This window comes from Plodia interpunctella, chromosome 24 (genome assembly GCF_027563975.2).
Source record: "Plodia interpunctella isolate USDA-ARS_2022_Savannah chromosome 24, ilPloInte3.2, whole genome shotgun sequence".
NCBI lineage: Eukaryota > Metazoa > Arthropoda > Insecta > Lepidoptera > Pyralidae > Plodia > Plodia interpunctella.
This window is the reverse complement of record NC_071317.1, coordinates 950951-976740: the sequence shown is the minus strand read 5'-3', so window position 1 is coordinate 976740 and position 25790 is coordinate 950951. Positions and strand designations below refer to the sequence as shown.

Genomic DNA, 25790 nt, shown 5'->3' with positions numbered 1-25790 from the left:
CACCTCAAGATCCACGTAAAAATAGACCTTAAAAAATTAAGACTAGTGTGATTTTACATCGATCATTTGTGTGACGTCAAATCTCTTTGAGAATGCTATCTCTTTCTATCTCTCTCAACTAAGCGTTATCTCGGTTACTTCCGCAGCAATTGAGCGTCGGAGCCCAGGGTCCACTTTCCTATTTCTTTTTCTGCATTTCGCGTCGGTCACCTTGCCTAGTTGTGGGAAATTTGTTGAAGCCATCTAATTTAGAAATTAATGGCCCGTCCTCGCTTCACTCGTGTAATAACAATAAATTATCTACTTAAACCTTTCTTAGAAATCACATCATCAGTAAAATAAAACTCGCATCAAAATCCGTTGCGTAGTAGAGATCTTAGCATACATAGTGACAGACAGCGGGAAGCGACTTTGTTTTATCCTATTCTAGATGTTGCCCGGGAAATTTTGAGTAAAATATAGCCTATAGCATCTTGGATAATGTACCTTTCTAATAGTAAAAGAATTTTTGAAATCGGTTTGATAGTTTCGGAGATTACCCGCCTCAAACATACAAACTCACACACAAAGTCTAACATCGTTGTAATAATTAAATAGTATAGAGAGTGATAACATTATTGCCAATGCTCTATTGTGACACCGGCCTAACAGTACAGATGTTGACTCTTATCGGCATTTATCACACAGTTTATGTGTACAGCGGGTCATAACACTGCTATTTTGTAGCCGACTGTACACAGTCGTGACGGAGGTTGAAACTTGTGTTAACAAATAGACTGGTCGTTCAAAGAGATCACATAGAGAAGACAGTGTAGATATCGTTATTAGCTTTCTGTAAAGACAAATACAATTATTATTTATTTGCTAAAACATGAGTTTAAATTTTTTACAATGTGGTGTTAAAAGAAAAACTTAATCCTACATGTTTCACCGTCCACGGGTATGCAAATTTAAATGGAGAGCATGCTATCATCCCACAAAACAACAACAAAAACGAATAAGTAAAAGTAACTAAATTAACTAAATTAACTAAATTTTCATCTGAGTCTATCGTTAAAAATTCATTTAAACTATAATAACATATCTCAATCAGTAAGGAACTGAGGTGATTTTAAAATACATTTGATCTTTATATTTTTGTGGAATTTTATTGTAAATTTTAGATGCCATACATACAATACTCTATAATTAATCCGATGATTTTTTAATATCTACAAAAGCGAGGAAATAAATGAGCATTAGATTTAACAAGTGAGAAAAAAGATTTTCCTTCTTTATTATTTAAGAGGTCGAGTGGTTATGACGTGTCGTTTCGACATATTGAACTCAAAATATTCCTCTTATAAGATAGGATACAGTAGCTCCATCCCACATAGCAGCGACTGCCTGTAGGGCTGGTGCGACTGCGTTGGCGGCAGACTCAGGCAAAAGGCGTAAATATGCATCTCTGGGAGAGCCATGCATATTTACGCCTTTTGCTGTAGAGACCCTGGGACCTTGGGGTGCGGTAGCGAAAACCCTTTACAAAGAAATTTCCGCACGCCTGGTCGTATCTCCGGGGACCCAAGGGCTGATGACGATTTTGGCCAACGTTTGAGTTTGGCAATACAAAGAGGAAATGTCGCCAGCCTTCTGGGTACTTTACCGCACGACGACGGCGATTTAGTGTTAATTTTTTATTTAAATTAATTTAGTCTCAAAATAAACTTTTAAAATAAGAAAGGTATATTTGAAACTTTGTACAATCGTGGCGAAGATAGCGACAAATAAAGTATACAGTATATTCTTTTCGTTCCTCACTTGTTCATATGCACGAACACCTCACCTACGACGACCTCGGTGGCGCAGTGGTAAGATTCTTGCCACTGAACCGAGAGGTCCCGGGTTCGATCCCCGGTCGGGTCATGATGGAAAATGATCTTTTTCTGATTGGTCCGGGTCTTGGATGTTTATCTATATATGTATATTATAAAATATAGTATCGTTGAGTTAGTATCCCATAACACAAGTCTCGAACTTACTTTGAGGCTAGCTCAATTTGTGTGATTTGTCCTAATATATTTATTTATATTTATACACTTTCGAATGGTAAAAGCGTTATGTTGCGAGCTTGCTAGTGATAAGTTATGTCTAAACTTTCGTCTTATATGTTATATTTTGCCTAGATTCTTGTTGTCCACAACTTGTAATAACCATTTACTTAAATTGTGACCATCTGTGTTGAGTCCATAGTAATATTTAACTGCATACAATGTTACTTCACTGTTTTTTTTTACAGTGAACTGGTTTGTGATCCATGTTAATAATTTTTTTAAAAAATACGATGCTCTTGTTGGTGAGTTTTTGCCACATCTGTATATGCTCGTTATAGGCTTTATTTTTTCCATAAAGTTCCCTCTTCGGGAGTGCTGTCGTTGCCTATTAGTTACCTAAGCTACGTATCTTTAAGTCAACTCACACGACATCCGTGGAATGATCTAGAGTAATCAATCAATTAATTTTTTTTATTTGTGTAAACATGTCACAAAAAAACATACTATACAGAACTCTGTTACCTGCCCACAGACGTACAAATATTAGTGCGTATAAAATAGATAATAATAATAAAAAAATAACAATAACATAAAAAAAAAAAGTTATAATTTGTCTTTCATAAAGTCGTCTAATTTATAATAATTATTTTTTAGTTAGCAAAAAAAATACTCTGATTAATTGCCTATCAGATAGCATACCAAAATGATAAGCCCCTCATGCCAGTCAACTTTGACGTTAACTTTAACCGACGAGCCGCCGTCGTTTGTATGAAATGGCGTACTTTGCGTTATTCTGCTCATGCTAAAGTTAACGTCAAAATTTACTGCTGCAACTCACTTTTAGTAAGCAAAGCAAAAATTTACTGCGATAATCGTTACATTTGCTGGAGAACGATAAAATTAATGACGGTTTACACTCGAAGTATCACAATCTTAAACATTTGTAAATCATTTTGTTTCTTATTAATGTAATAACAGATTAATCAACCTCAGCATTTTGGGTGCACATTACTGGTGTCAGTGACGGAGTTGGGTAGAACAGGAGCCTCCGGGCCCAATGTGAATGGAATAAATTAATAAATAATTGAAAGGTGCGTTTGTATTAAAAATATAGAACCGAAATTTGAAAAGTGTAACATGTATTTGTAACAAAGCCATTAATTGAAAAGGTAGTCAAAGATATATTATTTAATTTATTATTCATTTATCAATTGACAAAACAATAAATTTACTAATTATGAAAATAAAAATTATACGCAATATTATATAATTTACAATTTAAAATAAATATTTATTGACCGAGCGAGCGAAGTCTAACATTCTACTATGTATGTTTGTAACGCGTTAACTTCCGAACTTTGGTCTGGTTTAGATGAAATTTTAAAAGCTATGTAGGATATGCCCAAAGAATTTTTAAGTTCGCACGGCATCAAAATCGGTTCAGTCGTTTTTGAAATATTCACAATTTTGTAAAAAAAAATATTGTGTTTGCGAGGTCCAAGTTCGCGGCGATCTACCAGTTATTACAAACTGACTAACAAAGGGTTAATCTTGCCACCAGTCGATAACATTGTTGACTTTAATGTAAGCTATTACTGCGTACTAATTTTAGTACTATGCATTTTCTGTTATGTCAACTGGAAATGTGAGCCATGCTTTGGCAAAATATTCATGTAATGGCTACAACTTAACACCAGTATTCTTAAATCTTTACTCGAAATCATTTTGACATATCCTCACTCTTTGCACGGGTCGAAAGCGTTGATTGGTCGGACTAATGCGTTGATTGGGCACGCTCGACGCGCCGCGCAACGCCCCGTTAATCTTCCTCATAGCGAGTGTTTACAATGAATATGAGAACATGTTGTCTTAAAACAAATGAAGACTAAATAACCGCAAAAGAAAGTTTTTTTAGCAGCGACACATTTCCTATCTGAAATATTATAATTCCCTATCCTTAATCCGACCCTGACGGTGGCATAAATGGCGTTGTCGAACAATATCCGCCGTGAAGATCGTTGTTATTGTGCGATGATTAATACATTAATAATTACGCTACGGTGTGAATGAGGATCGGCGTATTTTAACTTTGAATACAAAATGGGAAAGGTATTTTCGTGAGAGATTATATTTGGAAATTTGCACATTATCAATTTTGGTAATAGAACTTTCAAATGTTTATTAAATTATACAATGCACAGATATGGTAATATAGAAGAAGTTACATTACCGACGTTTTTAATCCGTCATCGTCAGCCACTTACCTGAAAAAAAACAAATTATTTCAATTAATAAGTTTAAATGCAGTTGTGTGCTTATCTGTTTAGAACATCCCGCACACTTTGACATTTTAGTTTACACTAGCTTCTAACCGCGGCTTACCTGGGTAAATTTCCCACGGGAACAGTTATTTTTCTAGGATGAAAGTAGTGAAACCCTACATCCTTTTCAATACTTTAAACTACACGTATGCAAAAATTCAAGAAGATTGGTTGAGTAAATAGAGCTTGAAGAGGTAACAAACCAACTTACTTTCACATTTATGTTATTAGTTAGGATAATTTCGCCGTGCCATGTAAGTTGCATGGCACTTGCGCTCAAAGACACTTGCGCGCAAAGACACTTGCGCGCAAAGCCATATGCGCGCAAGACATTTGCGCGCAAAGACTTATGCGCGAAAGACATTTGCGCGCAAGACATGTGCGCGCAAGACTTATGCGCGAAAGACGCGCGAATTGGTTTTGCGCGCACATGTCTTGCGTGCAAGACCCATGCGCGCATGAAAGAACTTGCGCGCAAGGAACTTGCGCGCAAAGAAACTTGCGCGCAAGAAAGGTGTCTTTTGCGCATGTGTCTTGCGCGCAAAAGTACCAAACTCGAAATATGGGCCAAAAGAGTGACTATATGGGTCTCAACTGATCGCAAAAGATCGCAAGACACGCCGAGGTTGAGTTCGTTATGGGATGGCAACAACTGACGGGGTATTGAAGTGGTTGGAACCAGAAAATTAGGCTTTTTTCCATCAGTGATACATGATAGATCCTAACTAATATTATAAATGCGAAAGTAAGATTGTTTGTTTGTTACTTCTTCACGCTCTATCTACTCAACCAGTCTAAGTATGGATAAGAACATAGGGTATCGTTCATCCCGGAAAAAAACGCGGGCGATGTATCGGGCAAAAGCTAGTAATATTTATATATTACTATCTTTTGCCCGAAACATCGCCCACGTATTTTTTTTCCCGCCAATTCCTCATTTCAATAGATAGTTTTATTCTTTTTCCATTTATAATATATAAAAAAATGTAAAAAAAAATATATATAAATATCTTGGTAATTTTTTTACCAAAGATATTTATATTCTTACCCAATGGTATATAAATAGCATGGTATATAATAATGGTTGTTTATAAAATAATAAAATAATTATAATGATATAAAAAAGTCTGACCGATTCGGTGTAAATGCGGACCGCATTAAAATGTAAAATCCGTCAGAGATTTAATTTCCTAACGTCGATCGCTAAGCGTAACCCTCCAGACATATTGCTACCGAAATTCATTGCAAATTCACCACTATTCTAAAAGCATAGAAGTCAATGTTGTATAACATGACTTGAAGGCGACTGTACTGTTCAGCTAGTCAGATATATTGCTACTTAGTTACCGAGATATGAGTTGCAAAACGAGTTTATTTGCTAGATACTTAAAAGAAAGTTTTTCGAGTGTAATACGGAGAAATTTGACGACCTCCGTGGCGCAGTGGTAAAGTTCTTGCCACTGAACCGAGAGGTCCCGGCTTCGATCCCCGGTCGGGTCATGATGCAAAATTATCTTTAATTATTTTTAATTGACCCGGGTCTTGGATGTTTATCTACGTATATATGTATTTGTTATAAAATATAGTATCGTTGAGTTAGTATTTTTATTTTTTACTTTCATGGCTCCATTGTTCGCCAAAACGATGATTTTGCCAACGTCAAGGTTGACCTAACTGAAAGTTTTGACGTTGATTGGTCGAACCAAGACAGCAGAATTGAAGTTGACATAATAAAATTTCTTTTCAACCCGATATACATTCCTAAGTCTAACTTTTTATTATTGCACTTCACAATATAACAACAAAAGTATTTACAACATAAACTACCTACTATTAGTTAACAATTAAATTTATTAAATACTAAATTAAATTAAATAAAAAAATTATACTAAATTGATATTGGCTTAGGTTATATTTTATTACAGGTTGGCTGGAAGAGATTGCTTAGCAATAAGTCCGACATTGGTCCATATGTACATACACGCTTTTAATTTTATATTAAATATACATATATAGGAACAAATCACACAAATTGGGTTAGCCCCATAGTAAGTTCGAAACTCGTGTTTTGGGATACTATTTCAACGATGCTATATTCTATATATATATATGTTCCCGATAAACACTACTGCACGGATTTTCATGCAGTTTTCACCAATGGATAGAGAGATTAATGAGGAAGGTTTGGGGATATAATTTTTACCTGAGCGAAGACGGGACGGGCCGCTAGTTATATATTAAGTTAGTTCATTCGTGGACTCCTTTTGTCATTGAAGCGATATTATAGCCGCTCACAGCACACTAGTGTGTGTATTATCTTTATTTGTGTTTAATCTGTTTCCATAAAAGTTTTCGTCTTTTCCAATATTATATAATTCGTCTTTTTAAATATGAATTTATGTATGATTCTCTATCATGTGTAAGTAACACATGATAGAGAATCATACATAAATTCATATTTAAAAAATGGTAAGCCCATCTGGCATGATAGGGACCAACACTGTTTGAATGAGTTTCTTTCGGCGTTTCTTCTCGGCAGTGGTCGTTTCGTAATGCTTAGTAGTTTGGAGCTATTTAATTTCGAATATGACATGAAAAGTGTCAGTGAAAACATAATTTCTGAATGAATTATTTGATTTTGATTCTACCTTCATTTTTTTCAATTTATTGTTTAGAAATAAAATTGATAAGAGAGAGAGAGAGAGTGCACGGGTACATAGCGCTTTAAGAAATATCTCTGTATCAGCCTGGTTATTTCGGATTAACTATTCATTGGGATAACAAGGTTTGAAGGTTATAATAGGGTCACCATATCTAGGCAATCGTTCGGGACAAAGTCTGTGCATATTTGATGGGATTGTAATGGGATATCGCAGTGATTTGAATAAAATATACGAGTAAATTATATATCAGGCTCACAGTGTTTTGTGGAAATGATAATTGATTCAGGTATAGCACAATTGTATTTCTTAAATCGTATGCAAGGCTTTTTCCGTATCAATAAAACTGAATTTTCATTCGGAAAGTGTGAAAACTGGAGTGTTTTACTTTCAGAATAAAAATTCTACTAAATGAGAATAAAATCAAAACAAACATTGGTAAAAACGAAGACTTAAAAAAAGTGTTCATTGACCGAGCGTGCAAAGGGAGCGTCTACATATCAACTTGGGACAAAAATATTTTTTTTTTGTATGCAAAAGTATGTATGTATGTTTGTGCGATAACTTTCGGACTATTGGTCTGGTTTTGATGAAATTTTAGAGGTAGTATAATATAGAATCTGTCAATCGAATTTTTAAGTTCATTGGGGCAACAAAATCGGTTAAGTCGTTTTTAATTTTCATTTCGTTTAGTTAATAGTATTTAATTGGCATTTCTTCTCAGCACTGGTCGTTCTGAAATGCCAGTAGTTTGTAGCTTGTGAGAAATAACTATAAATATAAAAATTGACGAGAAAAATTGCCTGTGAAGGTCTAATTTCTGAATAAATGATTTGAATTTGAATTTAAACTATTCTCAATTTAGTAAAAATTAATTGTGTTCGCGAGGTCTAAGGTCGCGGCGGACAAATAGCTTCTAATTTGTTAAAAGAGAAGTTGAACATGTTCTCCCTTTTCTTCTATTTTCATAGTTGCAGAATGAAATCAAAAAATCAAAAATCAAATCATTTATTCAGAAATTAGGCCTTCACAGGCACTTTTTCACGTCATATTCTAAATTAAATGATGTTTACCAAAGCTACAAACTACTAGCATTTCGGAATGACGAATAAAATATGTTTTGTAGATTTGTGTCCCTTTTTATACCATTAGATATATTAACTACATGTTGAACTGTGTAACATATATTATGAATAGCTGCGCCCGTGGCTTCACATCCATGGGAATTTCGGGATAAAAAGTACGTAACGTTAACACATTGGGTACTTTTTATCGCTTTTTTTTTTCAATTTATCACTTGACTGGACCGATTGTTATGAAATTAATTAGTAATTCTACCCGTGTAGTAAATTTCTTAAAAATCAGTCCAGTAGATTTTGCGTGAAAGAATAACAAACATACATCCTCAAAAACTTTGTTTTAGTTTTTACAAGCTCTTATTTACCTTCATCTATCCCGATGTTTGTCTGTCTGTAATCAAATCTTTCAAGTTATGTCACATACTTCCGCTTATCCTATAGAGTTGAGATTTCCCACGTCGCTTCAGTTTCCATGACAGTGTATTATTATGATAAGCATGACCTGATGGTGTACTCGGGATCGGCTCCCAACAAGGGAACTCCACAGTTTAAAGATCTCTCGGACGATAATAAAATCTTATGGCAAAAATGTAATTTGTGTAAAAAAACTTGTTCATCGATGTAACTATAGGGTTCTGTATATTCCCAAAGAAGTAAGTCCCAGTGTCTATACTAGTCATAAACAGGCGTGAACCTGTGGGAGTGCAACAACCCGACGCAGAACAATATTAGAGGTCGCCTATAGGCATGTTAAGAACGCGACCATCTTTTATTTACGCGGTCGAGGTTGCAAGTTGAGAGAGAGTGGCGTTTTTTTTTACAACTTTTATATTGTTTTGCCCCTCTTCTTTATATGCCAAATGTGCCTATTCACTGAATGATGGCCGTCAGCTCCATATTTCTCCTGCAAATTTGTAGTCACACCAAATTTTTCGCAAATTCAAAATTCAAATCATTTATTCAGAAATTAGACCTTCACAGGTACTTTTTCTCGTCAATATTTATAGTTATTTCTCACATGCTACAAACTACTGGCATTTCGGAACGACCACTGCTGAGAAGAAATGCCGAAGGAAACTCATTTGAACAGTGTTGGTCCCTATCATGCCAGATCGGCTTACTATTATTGTTTCTTACAATGTTTTTTTTTTCTTTCTAATAATATATAAAAGTACATAATGTACATAGTCAAAAGGTCATAATCAAAATAGGTTATGATTGTGATCCGAGTGCTGATTATAATATATATATGTATATATCGATGTGAAACACAATTAACTTACATGAAAATATATGAGAAACGAGATGACCAGTTCCCTCTGGCAGCACCCGTTCACGAGTTGACGCATGGTAATTTAATTTATTAACACAAACAAGTTCACAGTAGAAAAACAGTAAAGTATCCAGTTAAATTACTATGTGCTCGACACTGATGGTCACAATTTAAATAAATAGTTATAACAAGGTTGTAGATAACAAGAATCTACGCAAAATACAAACACGTATTTATATTTATATTTATATTTAGACGTAACTTGATCACTCGCAAGTTCTCAACATATTGCTTTAACCATTCGAAAGTGTATGAGTTCGGGCATATAAACAACAATATTAAACCATTAGAGATTAGGCCGATGATAGAACTGATGAGATTTCTATTGACAGTTCGTTGATAAACCTCTCCTCTCACTGATCTACTAAAGAGAATACACTGAAAAGATTTCTTTTAAAATAAGTAGATCCTATGTACTTGTATTATTGTATACTTTTTCTATAATTTGTATGATTCAGGAAACTATATAAACTACTGAGTCATTTATTTCGATATTAGTCTGATGATAATGATACACTAGTGCTATGATGAAAAGGATATTTACCTTTTTTTTTTCTCAACTCAACCAATATTTTTTTCCAGTTTCTTCCTTAACCGTTAAGTGTCGGAGCTTTGGATCCGCTTTCCCACTTTTCCGTCTCCACTTCGCACGGTCGTCGGCATCCCTAGTTATCAGACGATTGGCACGCATATCATCCTTGACAACATCAAGCCATGGCTTGTTTTCTCCACTTTGCATGGTTTTTGGAATCCCTAGTTATAAATAAATAAATAAATAAATAATAATTCATAAATATGTACACAGATATATAAAGCTAGCACAATTTTTTATTGTTTCATTTCCAGATATTTTATTAATTTACTTTTCATGTGATTTTCAGATCGCTTCCTCCGTATCCTTAACCCACCACCGTAATAAAAGGAGGTATGCGAACAAGAATTCCTCTCCGACCAGTGCCAAGGGTGAATCGGAGAGTAGAATAAAAAATACCAGTAATATACTACCTTACCTTTATCCGTGGGTTTGTTTAACTTTTCTTAATTTTACTGGGGTATTTCGAGGCCAAATTCCCAAGCTTACGGATATTTCAACCCGTGAAAAAGAAAATTGTTATACAACGTTCTAAGGGATTGTTAGGGAAATTGTGAAATTGTTATAAATTCTTTATTGTTTTGCGCATATTTTGATATAATTTAGTAACGTATATAATATATTTGCCTAGTGTAAATAATGAAACATACAAAAAAAGTGCATTTATTAATGGAATCAAAGTTTTTAACCATCTAACAAAAGATATTAAATCTATTTCGAATTGCCAACAATTTAAACAGAAACTAAAAAAATGGCTTTTACAACAAGTATTCTATGATATAAATGAGTATTTTAATTATGATACTAAAATACAATAAAAAACTAAGATTTCTATTGTAATTATATGTAAATGTAATTTTATTAAAATTAGGATAATACTATATAAATACTTTAATAAAGTGATAACTTTGTTATTGAAAAATATTGCATGCCTGAAAGGGCAATCTGTTGAAACTCTTATTTATATTTACCATTCTTGTATGTATGTACAATGTACATAGATTTTGCAATAAATGTTTTTGAATTTGACTTTGAAAAATATACACATATATACTCGGACTAACAGGGAATGGAAATTTAATAAAACACTCTGTGATCATAGCATTTTAACGGTTTCTTTCACAGCTCTCAGGGTCCACTTTTCTACTGTATCTCCCACTTCACATGGCCTTCTGAATTCTTATTTGTCAGGCCATTGGCACGCATTGGTACGCTTCATGAGTGTCACTTGGTTTTGCCCGTTGTGCTAGGACCAGCGCATGCGGCATAGCGATCATTTTACCCACGGTCATAATCAATAATATTATAAACAGCACTATACAAATTCAAAAGGTTAATGATTGAAGCGAAATAATCACCGCCAAGAATATGTCGTTGCATGAGTCACGACGCGCTCTTCCGCGGAAGCCAATTAAAAATTATAATAAAGTGAAATAGAAATAAAATAAAACTGATTACTATAGGAACACATCTATATAGAAATGTTCTCAATTATGTTTAACACAATCGTTTTCATAAATCCAATTTACATAATACGATCTGGTTTTATTTCGCGTACAGACCAGCGTAGATTAATAATCATAATATCTGATAATAAAGAACGAATATGACAGATGGAAAGTAGCACAATATAGCGATGAAATTTAAATGTAATTAAATACAGTAAAAAAAGTAAACACGAGCTTTAACAAAAACATGAATGGGATTGAGCGAATGAATTTCTACAGTAGCATGTAACACGCTACCCTGTCGTCCTAGGTGAGCGATTGAACGCCACACGACGCAATACGATGCCGTGCGGGCGTTACAACGATTATTATGGCGGCAACGAGTGGTGGCGCGAATGGGTAAGCGATATTTGAATGGTTGTTGTAGTAAACTACGAAACCCTACACTATATGTGGCCCAACACGCACTTGGCCGGCTATTTAGGTTAGTATGAAAAAAAATATCTGTTCTAGGCTGGTTCTGGGTTATAAATCTATTCTGGGCAAGATAGATTTATTTTAGGTCCTCTAAAATTTAATATTAGATTTTATTGTTAGGTCGAATATTAGATTTTATATGCAAATACTGAAAGTATGCCTTAATTAAATAAACAAATGCAACATTCTCAGCCGTTATGCGGCCAGAGTCCAGGTTCTGCTTTCCTATTTTTTTTTCTGAGAGATAGAAAACCTTGTTAAAGGGTGAATTTCACGACCGTTTGAACGCGGTATGTAGCGTTTCATTAGTGTCGCACATTTTTTAAAAATAAAGATTTAAAAAAAAAAATAATTTTAATTAATTTATAAAATTAACATTGTACCAGTACTTTACTTATTTATAAAATAGGATAATTAAATTGATTATTGTGTATGGTACACCTCGTCGCTCACCTAGGACGCCGCGTAAACCAGAAATAAATTCAGTGTGAAATAATTTTATTACAAAATAGAAAATTTATTTTTAGTTCAGTTATTGCGAACAGTTATTTAGTTTTGCCTGTGTGAATGCTAAAATATTGCACCGCTTATTCAGAAAACCAACAAGCAATATTAAAGTAAACATACAGTTTAATTAATCAATTAATGTAATAGTATATTCGCGGCTATGACAGCTCGAAGTTCAGAATCCGCGTAGAAGAAATCTATAAAATTTGAAGGTTCAGACGCCTGACATCAACCCTCTGGGAATGCTGTTGCAGCCGAACGAGTTGCCAAAGCTACTACAACAACATCAGTGAGAGTGTATGGAGCGGTTTTTCAATGCGGAAGTTACACACTTTCCCGCCTAAACTAATGAGAAAATTTTGTTCTTTCCATAAATAGTCTTTTTGTGACATTGTATAGAAAGTCTTCCATTACTAAACTCGTGACTAAACAGACTTATGTAACAGTACAAATCAAAATAACTGCTATTTAAATCTTAGCCGGGGCAGATGCCAACAAAACAAGGGGTGGAGGTACACTGAGATTTTTCGTAAATTTATTTTGTTTCGAAGAACTATCGCCCTTCGATAAGGGATACAACTGGATAAAAGGAGAGGCTGTTGCCCAACAGTGGGACTCGATGGCTGAATAAAAAAAAAATTATTACAAATTTGATTATAACTAAAAATGTTTCACATTTGCCCAGTTAGCTCATTCATATAAAGCTATTATTTATGATTCTATTTGGTGATTCTGTGTACTTATAGAATTACCAATTTCAAAATTATAATTCTTTACATACAATACTATCCTACTAATATTATACATGCGATAGTTTGTGAGGATGTATGTGTGTATGTGTGTGTATGTTTGTTACTCTTTCACGCAAAATCTACTAGACCGATTGTTATGAAATTTGGTACACGTGTAGAATATAACCTGGAAGATGTGTTCTTCCAGGTTATATTCTACACGTGTACCACGGGTACTTTTTATCCCGAAATTACCACGGAAGCCAAGCCCCAGGGCGCAGCTAGTAATTTTAATATTTGGTCTTTGTATTGAACAGGGAAGTGTATGTGGGAACCACAGTCAAAATTCTGTAAACATCCCATAAAATTTCAGAACTCGGTGGGCGTAAAAAAATTACTTGTTTTATCATAATGGTGGTACCATGGGACCACCTCAGCCAAAACGCTGCTGGAAAATCACGGTGTAGGTGGAATGAAATAATAGACATTTCATGAACATTACACATACGATCTCGGTGGCGCAATGGTAAAGTGCTTGCCTCTGAACCGAGTAGTCCCGGGTTCGATCCCCGGTTAGATCATGATGATGGGAAATGATCTTTTTGTGATTGACCCAGGTCTTAGATGTATTTGTTATAAAATATAGTATCGTTGAGTTAGTATCCCATAACACAAGTCTCGAACTTACTTTGAGGCTAGCTCAACCTGTGTGATTTGTCCTCATAATATTTATTTATTAGAAAATATTAAAAGTATACCAAATGTAGCAATACCCTTATAAATGAATAGAGTTTTGTTTCCCCAACGAATTTATAACACGGCTAATTGAAATTACGCCAGTCCTCACCGAGTAGCCATCTGTTATAATTACATTAGAATTTAGGTGTGTTGTAGCTGTAACACGGTTTTCTTATTATAATAATTTCGGTGGCGAAACGATTTTTTTTTCGGTTATTTATTGTATTTATTTGTTGTGTGATTATTATTTTTTAATTACTGTTTTTAAATTCAGTATTGGTACTGTATGATTCTATAAATGGACAGCCGTTTGTTTTTTTTTTGTAAATGAATTGAATTTATCTATTATATTGAATCGAGATGATTTTTGGCAAAAAAAAAAGAAAATGTATTTGCAAAAATAAATTAAATTAAAATAATAAAAAATAAATTAAATTTTTGCAAAAATAAATTAAATTAAATTAAAATTAAAAAAAAAAATCTGCAATAAAGAGTATTGTATTGCATATATACATGCATATATATATACAAAAATAAAATAAAAAGGCACAAAGACGGAGTTATCGCTAAAGCGATCTCTTCCAGTCAACCTTGGGGTGGGAGGAAACGATAATGGAGAGAGGCGTTGGCGCAGGAAATAAAATAAACTAACACATAATATACACACATATACATAAATATATATACAAATTTGTAAAATAAATACCTAAACATACAAATAAATAAGAAAAAGTAGGTACAAGTTAGGAGCTAGTGGAAAGATAATTTGACTTGACAAGTAGTTTAAATTTGGACATAGTTCGTGCATTACGGATATCAAGGGGTAGAGCATTCCAAAGTCGAACAGCTTGAACAGAGAAAGATTTAGAGAAAAATTTAGAATTGTGGACAGGAAATCTAAGTCTCAGTGAAACCGTGCTGCGCAGACTACGAGAAGACTACTATCATCACTTAAGAAATTTAAAGCGGTCCTTGAGGTATGGAGGGAAATAAGGGTTAAATAACACTGAAAAAAGGATAGATACAATATGCATGTTACGGTGAAGTCTAATGGGGAGCCAGTCAAGTTGGGAGTATATATATATATATATGTTATATACGTAGGTATATAACATATATACTTATAAATTCGAATTAGATAAATTCTAATATGATAATTATATGTAGATATAATTTTATCTAATTAGTTCAGACACTATAATAGCTTATCTTGTATGATGTTGAAACACAATCTGAAAATAATTGTTTCCTTTTTCATCATTCTTCCCGGCTGCATTCGGAGCTGTGATGCCACAAAACCCGCAGAACTTAGATTAAATTTTTTAAGATTCTGCTGTGAGTTTTCTTTCAGCCGTCTGCCTGACTAGATCCCGTTTGGAAATGCTGTTATTTCCTATCAGCTGCCACATATATGTGTTCCTTAGTCACCTTGTACGACATCCACGGAAGGATAGAGTGGTCCCATTCTAGAGCGGAACCATATACCACCGTAAATAAATAGAAATATATACTTAATAGATAGCTTTTATTTTATATAGTTCATAATATAATTAAATTGAAAGAACAACTATCACAGCTTTTTAATCTTCATTTCAGCGGCTTCACACGAGTAAACATAATAAATTACACACCTAAACTTTCCTCTGGAATCACACTATCTATTGGTGAAAACGGCATGAAAATCCATACATCAATTTTTCAGTTTATCGCGAACAGACACACAGAGAGAGACGCGTTAGTGGACTTATCCTTACATAGTCCAGTTCATCATTTTCCAGCTAAAACAAAAGGTAAAATTTTAAATTTCAGAAAATACCAATCGGCAAATTCAACAATGCTAAACCCAGACATCACAATATAACATACCTATTTTAGCGGACGCTAATCCGTCTGTCCGTCATATCGTAATAATCCTAAGTAGAATGAAACGGAACGGTTCGCCCCTTCAAAATCCTTTTGCACGTCCATTTTGTACGATTTAGTGTTGCGTGACCGAAATTTAAATCAACGGATTACGTGTAATGGAGTATTTTCAAGTGTTTTATATCTAACAAATTTCTATTAGCTGTGTGCGCATAACATTTGTTACATTTTAAGGAGGAATGGTAGACAAACACACAGTGCAACACGCTTTGTTTTATGTAACACATACTCCGCTGGTTCAACGTATATGTTAAAAGTTTTTCACTTAACCTAGTTATAAGTTTAACGTGTCTATTTATCTGTATGTCTGTCCGTAACATCGTGGCAGCCAAACGTAGTTTTTAATTTGAAATATAATTTAATCGAGAGTGTTCTTAGCTATGTTTGGAAAATGTGTGTAGCCGTTTGGAAGCCTTATCTAGCAATATTTGAAACTGAAACATCAATCAATCAATCACACCCCACAAGTAAGAAAAACTTTTTTTTTTAATATTCAAGCATCTATTTAAATGGATTTGTTATACATATCGCATATGATTTTTAACTTATTATATTAAGATGTATAACATACAAAGACGTAGAGTATAAACTCTATAAATGTAGAGTAGATATGTTAGAGTTAATTGAAATATAGCGCGTGTCGACGACCCTGCGGACGTGACAACGTGGGTGTCACATTCTTGGAACAAGGAAACTATGGAGTGGTTATGTCGTGTTATATTACACTACTATTAAAGATAGGAAGTAAGTAGTAGTATCTTTTGCAGTCAGTTTCATTCGCGTGAATTTTCCATGGGAGTGGTTTTTTTTCCATAATGTACCGTATGTCCTTCTGCGTAGCGCATAACTATACGTATGCTCTAAGCCTTATATATATATATAATAAAGTTAAATGACTATGTAATAAATTATTATTACCAATTAAAGCTTCAATCTATACTATTATTATAAAGAGGTAAGCGTTTGTGAGTTTGTATGTTTGAGGCGGGTAACTACCAAACCGATTTCAACAATTCTCTCAGCATTAGAAACGTACATTGTCCAAGATATTATAGATAATAGATGCTATATTTTCTCTCAAAATTGCGACGGGAGTGAAGCCTCGGACAACATCTAATATTATACAATTACAATTAAATTGCAATGCTCTGGAAGGGCTCATTTGTGCACTTAAAATGTTATATTGAGACCTAATGAAAGCAATAAAGAACTGTGAACTATAAGCCTTGACATCTAAAAGGTAACAACAGCATTTTCAAAGTGAATTGACGTGAGGTCGTTCAGACGTTTAAAAGAGAGTTGACGCTAGTTGAGAGAGAGAGAGTTGTTAATTTTTTGAGTTTAACACTAACAGACTGACAGAGGAGAAAGAGGGTTTTGTTTTATGTAAGCATTTACTTGAATCCTGAGCTTCGAGGTGTCAAAGCCGAGAATGACATCGGGAATATGCGTGAACAAAATAGGAATACCAGCGTCGTGGCTCACACCACGACATCATGCCGAGCGAAGAACATTTTAGTACAATATTTTTATATCTACTATCATATGTCATGTTTTTTTATTGTGTTAAATAAAGTTTTTTCTTTCTCTCTCTCTCTCTCTCTATTTCTTTCTTTCTGAATAAATTTCTGAACTCCATTTATTCCAACGTCGCCTGTCGTATCTCACTGATATGCCAGTCATGTTTATGCGAATTAACTGCTTGATATAGATATTTCATTAAACTGGGAGTTAAGAGGCCTAATAGAGTAACATAATATTAAAGGAACCGATGACATCTGAACATACTAATATACTCTGATTAACACTACACGAATCTTCAAATATTAAAAAGGTCGTTTTTTTTTGAGGTTGCCTAAAAAGCAACCGGAAACAAGCGAGGAAGTGAGGGGGAAGAAACCAGTCAACTTTGCCTTCCACTCCTGCGCAGAAAAACGCAAAGTGCCCCATTATGTCTAAACGTCAACGATGTGCAGGACAAAGTTACGTCAAAAGTGCGAAGGACAAGGAACTCGTGGCGAACAATGGAGGCATAACAGAAGAAAAAAAAAAGTAAGTTTTTTTTCCTTTATTTGTTTAGCAAACCGGTACAAAATTACTTAACATAATAAGCGAACACTACGTATACAAACAACCTCGCCCAAACTAAGAAATAATACAAAAGAAATAAAAAAAACGAACAATGTGATAATAATGACCCTTTGATACCTGCTGCATTGGTCGTTGCACTGAAAACTTCGACAAATCGCAATACGATAAAATTTTATGTCGACATGCACATACCGACGAGTGTTTTTTTTGTAGCCTGTCGATGTGTACCACTGCTGGGCAAATGTCTCCTCTTCTTTCTTCCACAAATCCCTATTGAGAAAGGGACAAAAGTGTAGTCGAAAATATTTCAAACTAACTTTTGCCTGCGAATACGCCCGCGTGAATTTGAAGTAACACATGATCTTCATACAAAACTTTCACCCCCATTATGGTCATTGTGGGGTATGATTTCCCTGTTCAAACATATATATTAGAACGGGTTCATTAACTACACGCATACCAAATGTCGTCAAAATAGGTCCAGCGATTTTGCCGTAAAAGCGGATCAGACAGACAGACTTTCGCATTTATAAAATTTTGTTGCAATGAGAGCGTATTAATAGCCTGTTTACGGTAATTTGTTTGCCGAATATTGTAAACATACTTTAGCTTTAACATAAAATACTTAAGCTTCAAAGTACGTTTTCAATTTTTTTTATGAATACGGCTAGTAATATACTGCCTAATCTAAAACACGTTATAATCTGTTCAAAAGGCTCTGCCTAAAGCGCGCTATTGACTATCCCATTAAGTTTCCTAGGAAGCGATCCCGACTTCCTAATCTTCTATAATTCCCCTGTTATACTTATAAATTGCCCGTTTTTGACCTTTTTTATCGCAAATTCAACCCCTCTTGAATATTAAAGAGTCATCACTTCGGGAATGTTATGTTCTTTTTGCAAATTCACATTTCGTCAACGGTTTTATTTTCCGCCATTATATCATATATAACATTAAAGTTATTTTAAAGTTTACTGACAAACAACCCATCATAGTCGTATTCCTCACGGCTGAGGGTCGTGGTCATTACGTGAAATTAAATACACACAACAACTTTCTTGGCATTAGTAATGGAGTGGTTTGCCATTGTCTTCTCCATTTCACACACAAATTAATAATCAACCGGTGTGCAGGTTTCATCACGATGTTTTCCTTCACCAGAAGCAAGTGGTGGTCGATGAAAACTACTATACATGAGTCAGATTGGTATACAAACTCATGTGGCACGAGTAGGATTCGAACCTGGGACCTTTCGATCCACAGGCGGGCGTCTTAACCATTACACCACCACCGCTTCAACCTGGGGATTATAGGGGAGCAATAAGAGTAGATGCCACTTCGCATGGTATCGACATATCTAGTTGTCTGACCTTTGTCACGCATATCATCCTTGACGACATCGAGCTAGCACTTGTGTTGGCCCCTTCTGCCAGAGCCAGGAAGCGGCATAACCAAACATTTATTACCTACGTAATAAATAAATAATAAATAAATAAATGAGGACAAACCACACATATTGAGCTAGACCCAAAGTAAGTTCGAGACTTGTGTTATGGGATACTAACTCAACGATACTATATTTTATAACAAATACATATATAGATAAACATCCAAGACCCGGGCCAATCAGAAAAAGATCGTTTTCCATCATGACCCGACCGGGGATCGAACCCGGGACCTCTCGGTTCAGTGGCAAGAACTTTACCACTGCGCCACCGAGGTCGTCTAAATGTCTGGTTTACGCAAGACGTGGCCGTACCAGGAAACGCGGTCTCCCGGAGTTTATCTGAAATATTACGGACTTGAAGGCAGCCGTGAACACGCGAGCTTCTGAGCCCACACATCCAGCGGAACTGACAATTAATTCATTTCTATGACAGGTAATGCTTGCAACTTATGCGTGAGTCGTTTTCGTTCAACGTCACTTTTTCGCGATGCCAAGTGACGTTTAGCATCAAGAAAGTCCGATATGCACTGTCACATGTCAATGTCAAAATTACTAGCACAATGTGAACTCGCCCAACGATTCTTCACGTGTCATGTTGTAAAATAATATGCCGCTTTGATACGGCGCATTGTTTTCCGAATACACAAGTTGATATTGCAAGTGTCAGTTTTAATAATAAGAATTTTTAGTATTTTTATGAATTCGTGAATGTCGCCATATATATATTTTACGTAATTTGTAGTATAATGTATTCTCTTTGGAAAATATTGATACAATCGATGCCAATTAAAAATGTTTAACTTAGGATGATATACATCAATATATTGTCGTCAAATATATACTAATTACTAAACCTAGTAATTACTTATATACAGAAACATTCTGAATGTTTACACTATTATTATTCGTAAACATTCAGCGGACCCTGGGCTTAGACGCCCAGCGGCTGAGGAAAAACCCAAGAAAATATTTATGAATACCTGTAATTTGATCAACAATATTTGTTTTGTAAATTAAATTGTTTATTTATCACTAGTTATTGGCCCGCGGCTTCGCCCTCGTGAATTTATCTGCGAAAGTGGAACAGATGATTTTCACACAAACTTTCACCCCCATTATAGTCGTTTGGTTGATTTTTGGGAGAAAAAACGTAGCCTATGTTTGAACGGCGGTCTCTAACTACATGCTTAGCAAATTTCATCAAAATTGGTCAAGCGGTTTAACCGCGAAAGCGGAACAGGCTGATAGACAGACTTTATTTATTTCGCATTTTAGTTACCTGAAGTTTTGAGATAGAATAAACAATACAAATTGGATAAAATAAAACCGCAATAACAGATTTTCTTGACAAATCGACCAAATAAATCTACTACCAACTAGGTATCTGAAGATTTGCAAAAGATATGGAGCCATTTCTTTAGTCCATGATCAACATAACTGACGTTTTTACAGCCTTTTCGACCCTTCCTTATCATAAAATCAACCCTTACCGATATTAATACTCCGATGCATAAAAAACGATTTATATTCTTGATTTTTTTATAGTTTTTTCTTGGATCTTTATAGATTTTCGTCGGTTTTCTTTGTGTGTGATCCGTCATCTAGAAACTGCAGTTCGATAAAGCTATAAATTCTTTTTGTTGGAACCTCGAAGTGAATTCTATTAAAATGTTTTTACGTCACCGTTTTGTACCAAAGTTGCGAAACTCTGTAAAATTCCTTTGTAACAACTATAAAACACAAACAAAATTGTAACTACCATTCATATTTTCTACAGTCGATCGTATTTATATAATATAATTATCTCTTATGTGAGCGGTTTCTCTCTCTGTCTTTCTGTCATTTGAGTGTTTTCCCGGTTGCTTCCTTAACGATTGAGCTACGTAACTCTTCCCTATATTTTCTACTTTCATGAAGCGCTATTTAGTGAATTTGTGGAGGATAGGTAGTGCTTTTACGGCACGTGTATTCACTAAAATAGGGCCACTCCATGACATGGTCACTTAGATTTCGGATGAAGAACTAAGGAACTCATAACCTAGGCAGCTTATAGACAACAATAGCATTCTAAAGGTGGGTTAGCGTTATGAAAGGCCGGTTTTGAATAACCAAATTTTCGAAATTTTGTTTACATTTTGAAAAAAATAAACAGAGTTCAATATTTAGATTAATATTATATATATATTATAAAGTGGTAAGCGTTTGTGAGTTTGGGAGTCTGTATGTTTGAAGCGGGTAATCTCCGAAACTACTAAATCCATTTCAAAAATACTTAGGTACATTATCCAATATTGCTATAGGCTATATTTTATCTCCTCGCTCCCACGGGAGTGAAGCCCCGGGCAACATCTAGTCTAGCATAAAAATGTTGAACTAAGTCGGTATATAACTTGCAATAAACTAAAAAACTAGCTGTTGCCCGCAGCCTCCCCTGCATTATCTATCCAAACACACTACAAATTTTATCAAAATCCGCCCAGCGGTTTAGCGGTGAAAGCGTGACTGACAGAAAAACAAAATTTCGCATTTATTATATTAAACTATGGAGTCCAACACAAAATGTGATGTATATAATAATAATAATAATTAATTTTATTGCCCATAAACACATTAGGTACACAATTAATAGAGTTTAGGTACATATGGAGCAAAGGCCGACTTATTTACTCAGCAATCTCTTCCAGCCAACCTTTGGGTACAGAAGAGGAACAAATGAACAGGATGTAGGCACAGCAACCAGCAAATATAGTAAACAATAATAAATAGACGAAAATTTACTTACTTAAATAAAAATCAAATCATTTATTCAGAAGGCCTTCACAGGCAATTTTTCACGACATATTCTAAATAAAATGACATGAATACCAAAGCTACAAACTACTAGAATAAAACTAGAAACTACTAGAAGCTACAAACTACTAAATAGATGCATAAACAAATAAATACAATATAAATAAACATACATAAACACAAACACTTAAGGCGGGTCCGCTGCGCCGTGTTTCGAACAGAACATTGTTAAAAAACATAATTTTATCGATATAATTTATGTTTATGAACAAATTCTGTTCAATTCTGTTACAGATACAGAAATATTAAGATTTGAACAAATGAGGAAGACAATAATAATAACGAAATAAATAATCAACTCCCTGAGACGTTTTTTAAAGGTGGCTAAAGTTTAGTTTATAGTTTTAGTTTAGTTATACAAATAACTGCTGGATTTGCATATTATGAGATGTCAAGGCGGTGTTGAATATAGTATTAATATGTCTTGTATGTCGTTGCCCGCGCCGATGACGTCACGACGATTATAACTGGGCCTTTACATATATACATATTTCCTTTCATGCAAGCATTCGTTCAGTTTCGCCTGTCCTTATGTTTGTTTGTCTATAATCAAATACCGAATTTGGCTTATCCTGTGGATTAGAAAATGTCTATATGTCCCTTCAGTTTCCGTGACGATGTTAATGCATGACCAAGTGCACTCAGGATCGACTCCTAACGGGAGAACTCCTCAATGGACTGCTCGGACATCATTTGTTATCCAGCGTTGAATGCGACAATCTCTTTGACGACAATAAAATCTTGTGGCATAAATGTTATTTTTATAGAAATTCGTTTGGCTCTTTACTGACTAGGTCATATGAAAAGGGAGAAATTATACAATACAGTCGTCCTGTTTTAGGATAGTTTAAGCACCACATACTAGACGCGATTGGATGGACATTGTGTAGTTTGTATGAAATGAAACCTTCATTTACAGCAATGAAAAACCAGCAATGTAGCAAACTAAATTCGCCAAAGTTTGGCGCAATTGATTTCCGATAGCGTAGCCGACATAACACTACATCAGATGTACCTACGAGTATGTTAATACATTGTGGGCGTGTTACATTCGTTTTGTTTGTTTAGCTGTCTTTTTGTCATGATAAAAGCATTTTTGTTTGCATGCTCAACAAGCTCGCAGAGCGTTTCGACCGCTGCGGCCGCGCTGTCATTACGATCAGTCAATTATTTTTAGTAAGGAATCATTAACAAAATCAATAATTTATAAAATTTACATTATCACAGTACAGATTAATTATTTTATAAGTCATATAACAATATATATATATAAAAATATTATAAATAGTTGATCAGTTTCCCCCGGCAGCACTCGTTGTCGAATTGACGCTTAGGTCAGCAATCGAGAAGCTCAAACACAATGGGCATACCAGTAGTTAGTAGATTAAAATAATATTGATAGCAAAATTAGAGTCTGCATTATGAAATACCTTTCTGAACCTAATATTTACCTTGAGACCTTGAAGGTCTAAAGCAAACGGTGCTCGCTACTCCCGCGGGCCTCCACTAGTTATCGATAAAACCAATATTTGCTCAGTTTATAGAAATTCAATCATCTCAATCTGTTTGAATACGGCCCTTCTGATAGTCTATTATGTATTTGTATCCCTTGTATCATGTATTTTTATTGTACATATGCAACGAATTTGACGACCTCGGTGGCGCAGTGGTAAGGTTCTTGCCACTGAAACGAGAGGTCCCTCCCGGGTTCGATCCCCGGTCGGGTCATGATGGAAAATGATATTTTTCTGATTGGCCCGGGTCTTGGATGTTTATCTATATTTGTATTTGTTATAAAATATAGTATCGTTGAGTTAGTATCCCATAACACAAGTCTCTAACTTACTTTGGGGCTAGCTCAATCTGTGTGATTTGTCCTATTATATTTATTTATTTATTATTTATGTACGTACGTTTTGTACATTTAGCTTTTTTTTGTGTGACAATTTTCAACTTTACCTTCTAATTCTATTTTTATTCATAATCCATAACTCAAGACATCACTTTAAGGTTTTCATACCTATAATTTAAACTTAAATGCTTACTAAAATCCAAAAAGTTGATGGGAACCAATAAAGTTCGGTTAGAACCGGTTTCAACTGGTATACGTATTTTAATGGCCAATACTATGCGGCGAGGGTAATAAGTGTTGATTATGAATCGCCTTAGTAAATATCTTGCTTTCTTAAAAAAATGAATTATTCATAAAACTAGTTATTGGCCGCGACTCTTGCGTCGTTTATGGTTTACTGTTATACGATGTAGATGTTAGTCCAAAGTATTTTCTAATAATTAAATCTTATAAAGAAAAATTTTATTGGAGATACAACTTTTTTATTTATTTATTCATTTAAATTTTGACATTTTTAATGATGTAGAAATTCGTCCTCTTAATTTTTAATATTAATGTATAAGACCTATATTTGTTAATTGACGTCCTTGGAGAAAAGGCTGCGGTGAAGTTTGTTGCGCCGCTTCTTCTTCACCTGCGCTTTGGACTTAGTTCAAGTAATTTTTTGACGTCAATAAGTGATGTCTATCATCCTAAATTTAATAAAGAATTTGAATAAAAGTTGCAGACTCCATCATAGGGTATTTCTCGTTTGGAACGCTGCGGCAGCGCTGTCATAACGATCTGTAAATTTTCTTGAGGAAGGAATTTCTAGACTAATATGGTTAATCTCACCTTGCATTGTGGGAACTGCTCGGGCGGCCGGCTAACCCTCCAGCCCAGCAAGGGCGGTATACACACCAGCGCGCTCATCAGCCACACAGCGGCTATCATGAGCGCCGCACGCGCCGGCGTCCGCTTCTTCAAGTAATCCACGGCCTGGAACAAAAAAATATATTTTAAATAATAATAATAAATGCTTTGTTATCATAACGTTTACAAACTTTTGCACAGGTTGGGCCTACCTTTTACGTTATATACCCTGTATTAGGGAGGCCCGCTCTTTATTTATATAATTTGTGATATGTATGACTTAAAGCTTTTAAGAAGTATGCTTAGCTAATTAAAAACAAATGAAACCAATACCATTTACCATGCAAGTACCCTAAGATTTAATAAAGATTATGTTGAAGCTAATTGAAAAAATATATTTAATAATTACCTCAGCTGCTTTATTCTAACAAAATTAAGTTATATTATTCCACTACACAACAGTGCTTCGATATCTTCATACGTTTGAGAAAACCAATTCCTTACTTAATACTACTTTACATTTACGACGTGACAGATAATATATATATAAATAAAATAAATAAATAAATATTAGGACAAATTACACAGATTGAGCTAGCCCCAAAGTAAGTTCGAGACTTATGTTATGGGATACTAACTTAACGATACTATATTTTATAACAAATACATATATAGATAAACATCCAAGACACGGGCCAATCAGAAAAAGATCATTTTCCATCATGACCCCTACCGGGGATCGAACCCGGGTCCTCTCGGTTCAGAGGCAAGCACTTTACCACTGCGCCACCGAGGTCGTCATGAGCGAGATTGTGAAGGCTAATTGTGATCTACTTCGATTGACAGATGTCAACTG

General features: G+C 34.7%; 2 protein-coding genes across 3 annotated transcripts in view; one reads left to right on the top strand and one right to left on the bottom strand.

Moving 5' to 3' along the window:
- Positions 1–25790, top strand: part of LOC128680515 (coiled-coil domain-containing protein 63-like) — a 410628-nt gene that overhangs the window by 189325 nt on the left and 195513 nt on the right. The gene's annotated exons all lie outside the window — the stretch shown is intronic.
- Octalpha2R (alpha2-adrenergic-like octopamine receptor) overlaps positions 1–25790 on the bottom strand; it is a 398792-nt gene that overhangs the window by 209279 nt on the left and 163723 nt on the right. For both annotated transcript variants that reach the window (XM_053763722.1, XM_053763725.1), the window contains exon 4: positions 24917–25060. In XM_053763722.1, the coding sequence (XP_053619697.1) occupies positions 24917–25060 (144 nt within the window). The remainder of the gene's footprint in view (positions 1–24916; positions 25061–25790) is intronic.